Source organism: Bos indicus x Bos taurus, chromosome 29, assembly GCF_003369695.1.
Source record: "Bos indicus x Bos taurus breed Angus x Brahman F1 hybrid chromosome 29, Bos_hybrid_MaternalHap_v2.0, whole genome shotgun sequence".
NCBI classification, from domain to species: domain Eukaryota; kingdom Metazoa; phylum Chordata; class Mammalia; order Artiodactyla; family Bovidae; genus Bos; species Bos indicus x Bos taurus.
In genome coordinates, this window is record NC_040104.1 from 33667505 (window position 1) to 33684564 (window position 17060).

The following is a 17060-nucleotide window of genomic DNA, read 5'->3' on the forward strand; positions in this document are numbered from 1 at the left end:
CAAAGTTCAGATAAGTAGCTAAATATTAAACGTATGAAGAACGAAAAGACATATGGGATGGGAAGACAGTTTCACACCCAGTTTTAATTGGTACCGCACTTTAAATCAAGTTCACATGCTGACATATTACCACAGCCACTTAACAGGATGAGTGCATCCTGAGTATGAATGTTTCATGGCTTCTGAGCTCAGCATCTGAACTGATGAGATAACCCAAGGAAATAAATGAGTTTAGGAGTGCTCATACCAGTCACAGAGCAGCCAATTAATCAAACTGGAATGAAATCAATTCAAAGACCAAACTGATTCTTTTCTCCCAAAAGAGAAATAGCCAATTTTTTCTCACTATCAAAGTAATAAACACTAGTTTTTCAAATATGAAAAAAAAGTTAAGTTTAAGGGAGACAATAAAAATGAGCAGAGATACTCATTGCTTACAAGTTGAATACTGGTGCATATTTTCCAGACTTTCCCCCATATATACATGCACACACATTGTAAATAACCTCATGAGCACTTTTTTTCTCTTTTAACAACATGTTGTAAAGCTTCATCAACAATTTTAATGGCTGTACAGTAATCCATTCTTTAGATGAATCATAATTATTAATAATTAATTCCAAGTTTATTGTTTTAATTTTTTAGTTTCTCTGTTGAGCAATTTTAGCTATTTCTAAAAAGTAGTATTCCATGACTTTTATACTTCCTTAGATTGCTGTAACAACTTAAAACAAACTGATAGCTTAGAACAACAGAAATTTATTCTATCTAGCTTGTGGAAGCTAAAAGTCTGAAACTGAGATGTTGGCAGTGCCTTGCTTCTGCTTGATCTTAGGGAAGAATACTTCCTTGTCTCCTCCTAGTTTCTGACAGCGCTGGGCAATCTTTAGCATTCCTAGGCATCACTTCAATCTCTGCCTCTGCCTTCATATGGTCTTCCTGCCATGATTAGATCTTTTTTGTATCCAAAACTTCTCCTTTCTCTTATAAAGATACTAGTTATCAGATTTAGGGCCCACTTTAATCCAGAACTTTAATTTGATCACATTTGCAAAGATTTTATTTCCACAGAAGGTTGCATTCAGAGTTCTTGTCTTTTGGGGAGACAAAATTCAAGACATTACAGAATCATCCAAGGAACAGAAATCTCTACTATTTTTTTTCCTAACAGAATAAACCCACTGAATTCTTTCATGAATCTAAGAAAATATGAGGTTTTAGTGATCTTATGTTTCCTGTATATTAAAACATTTTGCTATCTCATCAGCCTAGAAATTATTTTATTATTCATCAATTATTCCTAATTAATTGAAAAACAGTAAAACATTTTGAGAACAGAATGATGGATGTCTCAGATACATAGTGATAAGGGAGAGATGCACAGTGAGATCACCTTCAGTTTTCTCATTGCAGTATATCAACTATCATGTCATTTTTTAAGATATTAGAAAAGCCCAGAGACACTATTATTGTAGTCTTTTCTGTACTTTTCAAAGAACACCATTGAGAACCGAGATTTCTTATTTTTCACTCAAAATGACAAACATTAAGAAAAATGATAGAGATGCTTCATAAATACTGAACAAACCAGCAAAGGAACACAAAGAGACAGATAGTAACAATCTAGTCTCTAACAATGTTCATAAAATTGATTGTGTAAGTGAAATCTGAGACTATGAGGCTTTAGATAACAATATCCTAAATCAATTTCTCAGACACAAGAACTGGTAAGTGAATTATACAATACTATGGGCAAAAAGGAAACATGGTACTTTCATCTAACAAATCATTCCATAGCAAGGACTGCATCATATAATAATTTGCAATACCAACTTGGACCGTACTATTCTGCTAAAAGGATATGTGACAATATTCTTTTTCTGTTTTAAAATACTTAATGTTTTTCTTCTAGTTTTACTGAGATATAATTGACATGCAGGACTGTAAAAGCACCTTATAATGACTTAAAATTTCAATAAAATGATTACAATAAGTTTAGTAAACATCCATCATCTTGTATGTATCAGTTCAGTTCAGTCACTCAGTCGTGTCCAGCTCTTTGTGACCCAACGGACTGCAGCATGTCAGGCCTCCCTGACCATCACCAACTCCCAGAGCCTACTCAAACTCATGTCCATTGAGTTGGTGATGCCATCTAACCATCTCACCCTCTGTCATCCCCTTCTCCTCTCGCCTTCAATCTTGCCCCGAATCAGGGTCTTTTCAAATGAATCAGTTCTTTGGATCAGGTAGCCAAAGTATTGGAGTTTCAGCTTCACCATCAGTCCTTCCAATGAATATTCAGAACTGAGTTCCTTTAGGATTAACTGGATGGATCTCCTTGAAGTCCAAGGGACTCTCAAGAGTCTCCTCCAACACCACAGTTCAAAAGCATCAAATCTTCGGTGCTCAGCTTTCTCTATAGTCCAACTCTCACATCCATAAATGACTACTGGAAAAACCATAACTTTGACTAGACAAACCTTGGTTGGCAAAGTAATGTCTCTGCTTTTTAATATGCTGTCTAGGTTGGTCATAACTTTTCTTCCAAGGAGCAAGCGTCTTTTAATTTCATGGCTGCAGTCACCATGTGCAGTGATTTTGGAGCCCCCAAAAATAAAATCTCTCACTGCTTCCACTGTTTCCCCATCTATTTGCCATGAAGAGATGGGATCAGATGTCATGATCTTAGTTTTCTGAATGTTAAGTTTTAAGCCAACTATTTCATTCTCCTCTTTCATCAAGTGGCTCCTTAATTCTTCTTCCCTTTCTGCCATAAAGGTGGTGTCATCTGCATATCTGAGGTTATTGAATATATATATACAGCCTTGTACATATACAAAATAGAAAAAAAGTTTTTTCTTCATGATGGGAACTTTTAGGATTTACTCTCTTGACAACTTTCATATACAAGACACAGCAGTGTCAATTATATGAATCATGTTGTACATTTCATCTTATAACTAGAATTTTGTACCTTCTGACCATCTTCAGCCACTTTCCCTCTTGCTTCACCCCTTGCCTCTTGGTAACCACATATCTAATCTCTTTCTCCGTGAGTTCGTTTATCTTTGATATATAACTGACTTACAGCACTAAGTTAGTTCCTGGTGCACAATATAGTGATTTGGTATTTCCACACATTATAAAATGATCACCACATTAAGTTGAGCTACCACTTGTCACCATATGAATATTATCACAGATAATATTCCCCACTCTGTACATTTTATTCGCATGACTCATTTATTTTGTTAACTGAAAGCCTGTATCTCTTAATGTCTCTTCCCTATTTCACTCATTTTCCTACCCCCTCATCTCTGGTTAACTACCTGTTTGTTCTCTGTATCTGTTTATGACACTGTTTATGTTTAATTTGTTTATTCATTTGTTTTGTTTATTCATTTGTATTTTAGATCTCACATATAAGTGAAATCATACAGTATTTGTCTTTCTTGGATTTCTGTCGTTTATCATAATATCCTGTAGGTCCATCCATGTTGTTGCAAACGGCAAGATTTCATTCCTTTTTATGGTTAAGTATTACTCTATTGTATTCTATACTATATCACATCTTCTTGTTCCAGTCATCTGTCGACGGACATATGTAGTTCTCATATCTGGCCATTGTAAATAATTCTGTAATAAACACAGGGGTGTATATATCTTTTCAAATTAGTGTTTTTGTTTTCTTTGGAAAAACACTCAGAAGTGAAATTGTTGGATTGTATGGTAGTCCTATTTTTAATATTTTGAGGAATCCCCATACTGTTTTGAAATGGGAATACCAGACCAACTTACCTGCCTCCTGAGAAATATGAATGCAAATCAAAACACAATCATTAGAATTGCACATGGAAAAACAAACTGGTTCCAAATTGGGAAAGGAGTACATCGAGGCTATGTACTGTCCCCCTGCTTATTTAACTTATATGCAGAGTACATCATGCAGAAATGCCAGGCTGGATGAAGCACAAACTGGAATCAAGATTGCTGGGAGAAATAATAACTGCAGGTATGCAGATGATATGACTCTAATGGCAGAAAGTGAAGAGGCACTAAAGAGCCTCTTGATAGGGTGAAAGAAAAGAGTGAAAAAGCTAGCTTAAAACCCAACATTCAAAAAACTAAGATCACGGCATCTGGTCCCATCATTTTGTGGCAACAGATTGGGAAAGAGTGGAAACAGTGGCAGATTTTATTTTCTTGGGCCCAAAAATCACTGTGGGTGGTGACTGCAGCCATGAAATTAAAAGATATCTGCTTCTTGAAAGAAAAGCTATGACAAACCTAGATAGCATATTAAAAAGCAGAGACATCACTTTGTTGACCAAAGTCCATCTAGTCAAAGCTTTGGTTTTTTCAGTACTCACGTACGATGTGCTGGAATCAAGATTGCCGGGAGAAATATCAGTAACCTCAGATACACAGACAACACCTCCCTTACGGCAGAAAGTGAAGAAGGACTAAAGAGCCTCTTGATGAAAGTGAAAGAGGAGAATGAAATAGTTGGCTTAAAACTCAACATTTAGAAAACTAAGATCATGGCATCCAGTCCCATCACTTCATGGCAAATAGATGGGGAAACAGTGGAAGCAGTGAGAGATTTTATTTTTGGGGACTCCAAAATCACTGCAGATGGTGACTGCAGCCATGAAACTAAAAGACGCTTGCTCCTTGAAAGAAAAGCTATAATCAACCTATACAGCATATTAAAAAGCAGACATTACTTTACCAACAAAGGTCCGACTAGTCAATGTTATGGTTTTTCCAGTAGTCATGTATGGATGTGAGAACTGGACTATAAAGAAAACTGAGTGCTGAAGAATTGATGCTTTTGAACTGTGGTGTTGGAGAAGATTCCTGAGAGAGTCCCTTGGACAGCAGGAGATCCAACCAGTCCATTCTAAAGGAAATCAGTTCTGAATATTCAATGGAAGGACTGATGCTGAAGCTGAAACTCCAATACTTTTGCCACCTGACACGAAGAACCGACTCATTGGAAAAGACCCTGATTCGGGGAAAGAATGAAGGCAGGAGGAGAAGGGGATGACAGAGGATGAGATTTTTGGATGGTATCACTGACGCAATGGACATGAGTTTGAGTAGGTTCCGGGAGTTGCTGATGGACAGGGAAGCCTGGGGTGCTGCAGTCTGTGGGGTTGCAAAGAGTCGGACATGACTGAGCGACGGAACTGAACATGTACAATGTGAGAGCTGGACCATAAAGAAGGCTGACTGCTGAAGAATGGATGCTTTCAAATTGCAGTGTTGGAGAAGACTCTCGAGAGTCCCTTGGGCAGCAAGGAGATCAAAGCAGTCAATCCTAAGGAAATCAGCCCTGAATATTCACTGGAAAGACTAATGCTGAAACTGAAGCTCCAAAATTTTGGCCATCTGATGCAAGAGACTACTCACTGGAAAAAACTCTGATGCTGAGAAAGTTTGAGGGCACGCAAGTATGTCAAGGCTGTATCTTGTCACCCTGCTTATTTAACTTATATGCAGAGTACATCATGAGAAACGCTGGGCTGGAGGAAGCACAAGCTGAAATCAAGACTGCCGGGAGAAATATCAATAACCTCAGATATGCAGAAGACACCACCATTATGGCAGAAAGTGAAGAGGAACTAAAAAGACTCTTGATGAAAGTGAAAGAGGAGCGTGAGAAAGTTGGCTTAAAGCTCAACATTCAGAAAACGAAGATCATGGCATCTGGTCCCATCACTTCATGGCAAATAGATGGGGAAACAGTGAGAGACTTTATTTTTGGGGGCTCCAAAATTACTGCAGATGGTGACGGCAGCAGTGATATTAAAAGACGCTTACTCCTTGGAAGGAAAGTTATGACCAACCTAGACAGCATATTCAAAAGCAGAGACATTACTTTGCCGACAAAGGTCCAACTAGTCAAGGTTATGGTTTTTCCAATAGTCGTGTATGCTTGGGGCTGGTGCACTGGGACGACCCAGAGGGATGGTATGGGGAGGGAGGAGGGTTCAGGATGGGGAACACATGTATAATTTTTTTAAAATTAAAATTGAATAAAAAAATAAATAAATAAAAAATAAAAAATAAATAAAAAAATAAATAAAGCTGAGCGCTGAAGAATTGATGCTATTGAATCTTGGTGTTGGAGAAGACTCTTGAGACTCCCTTGGACTGCAAGGAGATCCAATCAGTCCATCCTAAAGGACATCAGTCCTAGGTGTTCATTGGAAGGTCTGATGTTGAAGCTGAAACTCCAGTACTTTGGCCACCTGATGCAAAGAGCTGACTCACTGGAAAAGACCCTGATGCTGGGTAAGATTGAGGGCAGGAGGGGAAGGGGATGACACAGGAGGAGAGGGTTGGCTGGCATCAGACTCAATGGACATGAGTTTGGGTGGGCTCCGGGAGTTGGTGTTGGACAGGGAGGCCTGACATTCTGCAGCTCATGGGGTCGCAAAGAGTTGGACACGACTGAGCGACTGAACTGAATTGAACTGAAGAGTAGAAGGAGGCAACAGAGGATGAGATGGCTGGGTGGCATTACTGACTCAATGGACACGAGTTTGAGCAAACTCCGGGATACAGTGAAGGACAGGGAAGCCTGGAATGCTGCAGTCCACGGGGTCGCAAAGATGTGGACACAATTTAGTGACTGAACTTAGTCACAATATACTCTTTTGCATAGTGAATGCACCAATTTACATTTCCGGCAGTAGCGCATGAGGGTTCCTTTTTCTCCACACACTTACTAACTTTTGTTATTTGTTGTCTTTTTTATAATAAGCATTCTAACATGTGTGAGGTGATATTTTATTGTGGTTTTGATTAACATTTCTAATAAGAGTGATGTTGGGGATCTTTTCATATGCCTGTTAGCCACCTGTGTGTCATTTCTAGAAAAATTTCTATTCAGGTCCTCTGCCCAGTTTTTTATATTGAGTTGTTTATTTTTTTTGATGTTGAGGTGTATGAGTTCTTGGTATATTTTGGATATTAGCCCCTTATCAGACATATTGTTTCACATATCTTCTCCTTTTCAGTAGGTAGCCTTTTTGTTTTGTTGATGGTTTCTTTCACTGTGTAAAAGCTTTTAGTCTGATGTAGTTTTTGTTTATTTTTGCTTTTTTAAAACAACTTTGCCCAAAGAGACATATCCAAAAAAAAATATATTGCTGAGCCCAATCTCAAATGCTTATAGTTTCCTCTGTAAGTTTTACGGTTTTAAGTCTTACATTTAAGTCTTTAACCTGTTTTGAGCTTGTTTTTGCACACTGTATGAGAAAATAGTTCCATTTTTCCAACAGCATTTATTGAAGAGGCTGCCCTTTTTCCACTGTACATTGTTATCTCCTTTGTCATAGATCAACTGACCACGTAAGTGTGGATTCATTTCTTGGCTCTCTATTTTGTTTCAGTGATCTACATGTCTGTTCCAGAATCATACTGTTTCGAATCCTCTAGCTTTGTAGTATAGCTTGAAATCAGGGCATGTGATACCTCCAGCTTTGCTCTTCTTTCTCAAGACTGCTTTGGCTATTTGGGGTCTTTCGCTTCTATACAAATTTTAAAAATATCTGTTATAGTTCTGTGAAAATCATCAGTGGGATTTTGATAGGAATTGCACTGAATCTGCAGACTGCCTTGTGTAATATGGTCATTTTAACAACAGTATTTATTTTTCCTTGTGTGACAATATTTTTTTACTGTTCATGACAATCATACATCAAAATTTATTTGATATGGTTAATAAGTGGACAAATGCTTAAAGGCAAGTGTGTACACAAAGTTTTTTGGAAGGAAAAAAATAACATGTAGAAATGAAAAAATTCACTGAGTTGATCATTCTGACTGGTGTTTAGTAATATAAAAACAAAAATGTTTTGCAATTATTGAGCAAAGAAATGGCCAACCTCTCTTCAATAAAATTAAGAGGTATCAAAGTTATTTTTGATAATGTGCTGCAAGAACCAGAATAATAAGCTAGAGCCTATTAAAGATGTATCTGAAATTGGAACCTGTATTTAAAGTACAGACATATTCCAGGATCATACATGGCAACTGATACACAGCTGGCTACATTCAAAAGGGCGTCTATTTGGAGTACTTTCAAAACCTAGAAAGGTAAAGACAAGAATCTGGGTTTAGCCATCATATTCAAGAAAATAAAAAAAAAACCACAGAATGAGAAAATATATTTGCAAATCAGGTATCAAATTCTTATATGATTTGATATCTGATATCAGATAGATACCAGTTTATCTGTTATCAGATATATATCAGTTTACCTGATAAGAGACTTATATCTAGAATATATTAAGAATTTTTTTATAACTAAACTATAAAAAGACAAATAACTAAAATAACTGAAAACATGAACCAAGGATTTAAATAGACATTTCTCCACAGACAACATCTGAATGGCCAATAGGCACGTGAAAAGATGTTCAACATTAGTCATGGGGGCAATGCATAATAAAAACCATAAAGAAACGTCACTTCACACTCAGTGAATATGTTAGTCCCTCAGTCCTGTCTGACTCTGCAACCCCCAGACTATAGCCTGCCAGGCTCCTCGGGTCCATGGAATTCTCCAGGCAAGAATACTGGAGTGGGTTGCCATTCTCGTTTCCAGGGCATCTTCCCAAGCCAGGGATGCAGCCTGGGTGTCCTGTGGCACAACAGAAGATATATAATAAGTGCTGGCAAGGATGTGGAGAAATTGGAATCTTTATACACTGCTGGTGGGATTGTAAGTTTGGTGCAGCCACTGTGAAAAACAGTCTAACAGTTCCTCACATGGTGAAACTTCCCATGTAACCCATCATTTCCACTTCTAAGTACCTATCCAAGAGAAATGCAAACATGTTCACACAAATACTTGTACTCACACAGTCGTGTGAACATTATTCATAATAGCCAAAAAGTAAAATCAACCCAAATTTCTATTACTTGCTGAATGGATAAACAAACATGCTATATTCATAACATGGACTGTTATTCGGCAATAAAAAAGAATCAAATACTGATACATACTACGACACTGACAGACATTGAATATATTCTGCAAAATAAAGTAAACCAGTCACAAAATGCTATATATGGTGTGATTCCATTTATATGAAATATCCAGAATGGGAAAATTCACAGACACATAAAGCAGATTGATCAGTGGTGCCTAGGATGGGAGAGAGGATGGTGAGGGACTGCTAATAGGAAAAAGCCTCTTTCTCGGTGGTTAAAAATATTCTTAGATTATAGTGATGTTCAGAAACCTGAAAACATACTAAAACCTACTGAATGGTACATTTTAAATTGGTGAATTTTATAATAAGTAAATTATCTCTCAATAATAAAATTCTTAAAAATCTGGGTTTGCTCTATTTAAATACTCACTGAAATTCTAATAAAGTTGATTTTCACCATTCCTTTATTTTTACTTCAGCAAACTATTCATAACATGGCTTAAAAATATTTATTAAAATTAAGGTCCATTACTCCCAGATGGTAAACTGTGCTGAATATTTTCTTGGTACACTGAGGATTAGTCAATCTTCTTAAATAAGTATTTAGATTGTTAGTAATTTTTCATTAGTATAAAGTTGATTTCAACTATTTTTTTTTTGCTCATCTTTACAGAAACTGTCAAATCATTTCCTTAAGAATAATTCTCACTGCAAAAGTATTTCTCTAGAGAGGCTGTACTAGTTTATACTTCTAATAGCAATGTTCAAAAGAAAAGCATCAGTTTTATCCTGAAATGTGCCTGACTGTGGTTTTATAAAAATATATATAAAGGGGAAAAAAAATACCTGCAACAAAACTAAAAATCAACAAAACCAATAAAGAAAACAAAACAATAATAATCAAAAATCCTTTTAAATACATTAGGCCAAGGCTTCCTCTAATTCTGGGTTTAACTGACAAAAAAATGGAAAACTTTATTACATGACATCTTGTAAGTATAAGTTTTACAATTTAGGGCATTTCTAATTCTTTCAGAACAGACACTCAACTTACACTGCACTATTTATAGGCAGACTGTAATGAAAACACTTAGCTTTTGTTTATTTAAAAAACATTTATAGCTATGTCTGCTGAAAGGGCTTAAAATCAATAATCCCTCAGCAGCAGCAAGATACTAGTGACTAAGTCTTATTTTCTAAATACCATTTTCCAAGAAAAGAAATCAGGGCTCTAGAAGAAACAGCTGATTCTGAGATCAGGGTGTGGAAAATTAAAAAATATGGTTGGGATAACTGCGAAAACATGAAGCAACCAAGATGTCCTTCAGTAGGTGAACAGAAGGATAAACCATGGTACTTCCAGTTAATGAAATACGCCAGTTCAGTTCAGTCGCTCAGTCATGTCCAACTCTTTGTTACCCCCATGGACTGCAGCACTCCAGGCTTCCCTTTCCATCACCAACTCCCAGAGCTTACTCAAACTCATGTCCATTGAAAAAGTGATGCCATCCAACCCTCTCATCCTCCGTCATCCCCTTCTCCCGCCTTCAATCTTTCCCAGCATCAGGGTCTTTTGCAATGAGTCAGCTCTTCACATCAGATGGCCAAAGTATTTGAGCTTCAGCTTCAGCATCAGTCCTTCCAGTGAATTTCTTTACAACTGATTGGTTGGATCTCCTTGTAGTCCAAGGGCCTCTCAAGAGTCTTTGCCAACACCACTATTCAAAACCATCAATTCTTCAGCACACAGCTTTCTCTGTGGTCCAACTCTTACATCCATACATGACTACTGGAAAAACCATAGCTTTGACTAGATGGACCTTTGTTGGCAAAGTAATGTCTCTGCTTTTTAATATGCTGTCTAGGTTTGTCATAGATTATCTTCTAAGAAGCAAGCGTATTTTAATTTCACAGCTGCAGTCACCATCTGCAGTGATTCTGGAGCCCAAGAAAATCAAGTCTGTCACAGTTTCCATTGTTTCCCCATCTATTTGCCATGACGTGATGAGACTAGATGCCATGATCTTCGCTGTTTGAATGTTGAGTTTTAAGCCAGCTTTTCCACACTCTCTCACTTTCATCAAGAAACTCTTTAGTTCCTCTTTGCTTTCTGCCATAAGGGTGGTGTCATCTGCATATCTGAGGTTATTGATATTTCTCCCAGCAATCTTGATTCCAGCTTGTGCTTCATCCAGTCCGGCATTTCACATGATGTACTCTGCATACAAGTTAAATAGGCAGGGTGACAATATATAGCCTTGATGTACTCCTTTCCCAATTTGGAAGCATTCCATTGTTCTATGTCCAGTTCTAACTGTTGCTTCTTGACCTGCATACAGATTTCTCAGGAGGCAGGTAAGGTGGTCCGGTATTCCCATCTCTTTAAGAATTTTCCAGTTTGTTGTGCTCCGCACAGTCAAAGGCTTTGGAGTAGTCAATAAAGCAAAAGTAGATGTAATACATCAATGTAATGAAATACTACTCAATGCTAAAAAGACATGAGCCATCAAGCCATGAAAAGATATGGAGTATTAAATATTAATACATATTACTAAATGAAGAAAAGGCTACATATTGTATGATTCCAACTCTATGACATTCTAGAAAGGGCAAAACTTTGGGGACAGTTAAAAGATCAGGGATTGCCGGGGATTAGGAGGGAGGGAGGGAAGTAGGGAGGGATGATTTGCAGGAGCGTACATTTTTAGAGCAGTGAAACTACTCTGTATGACATCACTTCTCCAAACCTATAAAACGTACACTACCAAGAGTGACCCCTAAGCAAATGATGGACTCTGAGTAACAGTGTAGGTTCATCAATTACAGAACAGGAAAACAAACTAACAAAGGAAAAAATCTTGGTATCTAACAGTACCAGAGAATAAGGAGGTACTTAAAAGACAAAAGGATAGGGGCATGTGAAAGGGATACAAGAATTAAAATACAACAAGTCCCAACACCTTAAACAATCTGAGGAGTAAAGTAAATAGCAGAGCATTGAAATACAGCCTAAACCATACATCAGTCCATCATGATACAAATGATGACATAAATAAATAAATCATAGCGAAGAGACAACAAATCATTCATACAGACTAATTCTGAATACTGTCCTCATCCCAGGACATGGTGCATAATTCCATCTCCCACTTCCCAACCCCTCACTCCTACCTCCAGTAAGGGTGGGTAAACCCAGTAACTCATTTTCAAAGAACAAAGCAGAGGAAGAGAAAAACAGTACATTTTCAGTGGTGAAACTTGGCAAGTAACACAAGCAATCAATGTGAATAGCATCATATTGATACCAAGTCCTCCCTGACATGATATGACAAGAAGAGCATTTCACTTCCGTGGTATTCTTTCCACTCCCATTGCCTCCCTGAAATTTAAGAAAAACATAAGGAAAACCCAGACTGGCATACTTCCTACAAGCCAGGAAAAATAAGGAAAGACTGAGAAACCGTTACAGACTAGATGAGACCAGGGAAACCTGAAAACTAAATGTAATTCCCTGGTGGCTCAGATGGTAAACAATCTGCCTGCAATGTGGGATAGCTGGGTTTGATCCCTGGCTTGGGAAGATTCTCTGGAGAAGGGCATGGCAACCCACTCCAGTATTCTTGCCTGGAGAACTCAATGGACAGAGGAGCCTGGTGGTCTATTGTCCATGGGGTCACAAAGAGTCAGACACGACTGAGCAGCTAAGCACATCCTAAAGTGGACCCTGGAAAGAGGCACTGACGGAATGCCAATGAAATCTAAATAAAGTCTGGAATTTATAGTTAATAGTAGTGTATTAACGTTGGGTTCTTAAGTTTTCACAAATGTACCACAGCAACGTGTAAGATGTTAACAATAGGGGAAACTGGGTGAGAGGTATACAAGAAGTCTGAGCTGTCTCTGCAACTTTTCTACATTTAAAAATTATGCAGGGTTTCCCTGGTGGCTCAGTGCTAAAGAACCCTCCTGCCAACACAGGAGACACAGGTTCCATTCCTGATCCAGGAAGATCCCACATGTTGAGGAGCAACTATGCCCCTGCACCACAACTACTGAGCCTGCGCTCTAGAGCCCTGGAGCCACAACTACTGAGCCTACGAATCACAGCTACTGAAGTCGCATGCCCTGCAGCCTGTGCTCCGCGCCAAGAGGAGCCACCATAATGAGAAGCACATACACTGCAACCAGACAGTTAGCCCCTGCTCTCCGAAACTAGGGAAGAGCCCGTGCAGCAACGAAGACCCAGCACAGCCAAAGATAAATAAATAAATAAAATTATTTTTTAAATGTTATTTTAAAAAGTTATTAAAAAATAGAAAGTTTATTTAAAATAACAACAAAATTAAACTTTAAAATGGAGCCATAAACCCACGAAAGCAACATAGATATCCTTTTAGAAAATGTTAACCTTCTAAATATAGCGACCATTTACTCCGTTTTAAAAGTCTGTTAAAAAAATTTAGGAAAAAAATGCTAAGGAAAAGAAGACTAGCAATTTCTTACTGGAGACTAAATCATGCATTAATCTTAAAACATAATGTACTGTGTACTAATAGTACTAAAACTATATTAAACTAGCAATATTTGACTACCCCTGTCAGAAATACTTCATAACACACTAAAAAATCCCTCATATTCTGTCCATTTAATCTTCTGTCAAGTTTCACAGTACCGTGTATTCTGTGGTTCACTGTACTTTACTGGTAAAGAGGGAACATAATCCACTACTGATATTATAACAGAAAAAATTGGCAAACTTATACTTTTCCCACATTATGACACATTTGAGGGAAATAAACCTTTTCTCTAGTTTGTAGATAAAAAGAAACAAATAATAAAAGGTTGTTAAGAAAGGTTAGCCTAAACTTGGATAAAGCTAATAGGGAGATAGCACATCCTTCCAATATAATACAAGGCTACGGACACACTCAAAGGTTATTTAATTACCTAAGAGATGACCTTTGCTCCATTATTCTATTTACTATTGAACTAAATAGCCCAGATTAAGTAAAGTTACATGTTAACTTATAGATTTTTGTCCAGTAGAGATGCAAATCATTTCTGTCAGGTAGAAGAGAAAATTCTAAAGGTTAGAGTTAATTGATCTGCAGGATATCAGCTACTTTGTAACTAATCTAGCAATCTTATTCTAAAATTTCTTTATTAAACTGCCTATTAATTCACAGCCTCCCAAATGCTCTTTGAACTAGTCTTACTATTTTACTTATTTCCTCAGTAATTAATAACTGAATAAAATATTTGATACATGTTCACTTTATATTTCTATTAATGTTTTAAATTTAAAAAAATTATACTGACAGGCACAAGAAACTTTCCATGACATGCCTGACATGGCCTTTCCCACAAACAATTCTGCAGTTCCTACAATCTCACAGAGCTATTATGGTAATAGTTTTTCTATACCATATTCTGATAATATTTTCTATTATTTGGTCTCTGTAGTTATCAAATAGTATCTTTCTTTCTCAAAGGTAAATCAGAAAAGAATCTAAGTATATATTATTTTCAAGACTATCTTTATTCCACCATTGACATTCTTTATCCTGCCAGTAAAGTCCATTAAAAAAAAAAAGAAAGCTGGGGTACATATACACAATGGAGTATTACTCAGCCCATTAAAAAGAATACATTTGAATCAGTTCTAATGAGGTGGATGAAACTGGAACCTATTATACAGAGTGAAGTAAGCCAGAAAGAAAAACACCAATACAGTATACTAACACATATATATGGAATTTAGAAAGATGGTAACAATAACCCTGTATACGAGACAGCAAAAGAGACACTGATGTACAGATCAGTCTTATGGACTCTGTGGGAGAGGGAGAGGGTGGGAAGATTTGGGAGAATGGCACTGAAACATGTATAATATCATGTATGAAACGAGTCGCCAGTCCAGGTTCGATGCATGATACTGGATGCTTGGGGCTGGTGCACTGGGACGACCCAGAGGGAGGGTATGGGGAGAGAGGAGGGAGGAGGGTTCAGGATGGGGAGCACGGGTATACCTGTGGCAGATTCATTTCGATGTTTGGCAAAACTAATACAATATTGTAAAATTTTTTAATAAAATTAAAAAAAAATACAAATACTATTTCCCCTCAGTTTTTCCACCTGCACATTTAAAAACAATGGGAAATACACAAAGATTCCCTATTTTCAATGTAGCCATTTCCTAAAAAGATTTTTAAGTCTCAAGCTCTGTATGAGAAAACAAAGATATTTATATCTGGGTAAAGACTCAGTACTTGTTGAGTCAGCATTAAGAAAATTACCCACAGAATCACAGAATATAAGATTTAAATAATAAAGATTTTCCTGTTTAATCTCTAAAAAGAAGGAAATTGCACTGAAAGGATTATAGTGACTTTCCAGAGATTTGAAGACTGGCTAAAATTAATGGGCTCTGACTTCTAACACTTTTTAATTGGTCACACATCATGATGATTGTGTGAGTTAATTTCCTTTATTTAAACCATAATTTTAAAAAGTTTTTTCTTCCATCTGTTCCAAGTACCTCTCTTATAATTTTCAGGTGTGAATTATAACTGTTTTTACTTTCATAAACATAATTAATTATACTTATATTTTGATTATATATTTTGAGATTTAAGCAAAAAAGATTAGTACAAAGAAAAAAAAAACACTTCATATTTCCAAAGTTACATTCTTCACCAAAAAAACTGTATACTACCATGATTTTTTTAGTAAGACATCTGGATATTGTCAAAGTGTCAATCTAAATGTACTTTTAGTGAACTGAAGTAGACTAACCACAAACCTTAACTTCAATTATTAGGTTTTAGCACCGGGAAAGGAAACATTATTACACTCTCACCCAACCCATAAACAGTAGCCCATGCGAGTAAAATCAAAGAAAACTCTGTACCCTGACATCACTTCAAGATGAAGCTGTCCTGAGACAGTTAAGAAAACAGGAATATTGAAGAAATTCTCCTCAGGCACCTTTATTTTGCTTGAAGGCTGCAAAAGAAAACAGAGGCCACAAGAAGCTATTACATGTTCTGAACAGCATTCACATTTCTGTCGCAACTAAAAATCACAAAGCAATTTAAAATATATGAGGACAGGTCATTCTCATGAAAAAAAGGCAGTTTTCAGTACACACTTAAAAGAGAAAATCCCTGCTTGGTAAGTGCTAAGGTCAAGGAAGTTTGCTCCATATTTTTGAAACACACAACAACTAAAGGGCAAAGTACTTTGGTCACAAAATATACTCTTTCCTAAAAACTGATTTTGATTGAGGGGCAAGCTGAAGCAAGAAATTATGTTTTAGATGTGAAGCATTACACAGTCTTTCACAATTCTGACCCATGATTAAAATTTAATTTTCCCAAGGGAATAGCCTCTAAAACATGTCTTGTCATATTATTATTAAATTGTTAATAATAATGCTTTTAATAGATTTTTATAAACACATTATAAACTATAAACATGTTCATTTCACTTAATCTTCATGACAACTAGGAGATAAGAAAAGCCAGATCTTATCTTTCAAAGATAAGATGAACATTTACATTTAACGATTTTTATGAACTTGTAATATAGAGTGATTAGTCCATTTGAAACTGGTCAGAAACAAGCCAGTCAACATTTATTAACAGTTAAGATAAAAAGTTATTTGGAGGTCATGCATAATTTAAATAGTATAATTAAGAAACCTTCTGTATCAAGTTATGACTATTATATTCATTTGGAGTGAAGGAAGATAATTTACCTACTCTTATATTTCAAATTGTGATCTGAAAATGTTTCAATGTAATGGTGCACTAAAACCAATACTGTAAAAGCAACCAAGCCAATATAAAACTTTCAACAAAGGATGTAAGACTCCTTTTAAGAGGCAGAGTACCAACTGCTGAATTATAGAAACAAATGAAATGAAGGTATCTTATTTAATTCCTTTGGTTGTTCTAAAAATACTGCATATCATGTATGGGTATGTGTGTGTATGAACATGACTATTGTTGTTCAGTTACTAAGCTGTGTCCTACACTTTGTGATCCCGTGGACTGCAGCATGCCAGGCTTCCCTGTCATTTGCTATCTCTGTGGAGTGTGCTCA

At 36.6% G+C, this 17060-nt stretch overlaps 1 protein-coding gene across 5 annotated transcripts in view; it reads right to left on the reverse strand.

Moving 5' to 3' along the window:
- Nucleotides 1-17060, reverse strand: part of NARS2 (asparaginyl-tRNA synthetase 2, mitochondrial) — a 137883-nt gene that overhangs the window by 56030 nt on the left and 64793 nt on the right. For 4 of the 5 annotated variants that reach the window (XM_027531499.1, XM_027531504.1, XM_027531502.1 and 1 more), the window contains exon 6: nt 15865-15959. The exons of the other annotated variant lie outside the window; for it this stretch is intronic. In XM_027531499.1, coding sequence (XP_027387300.1) covers nt 15865-15959 — 95 coding nt within the window. The remainder of the gene's footprint in view (nt 1-15864; nt 15960-17060) is intronic. 5 annotated transcript variants of the gene reach the window in all.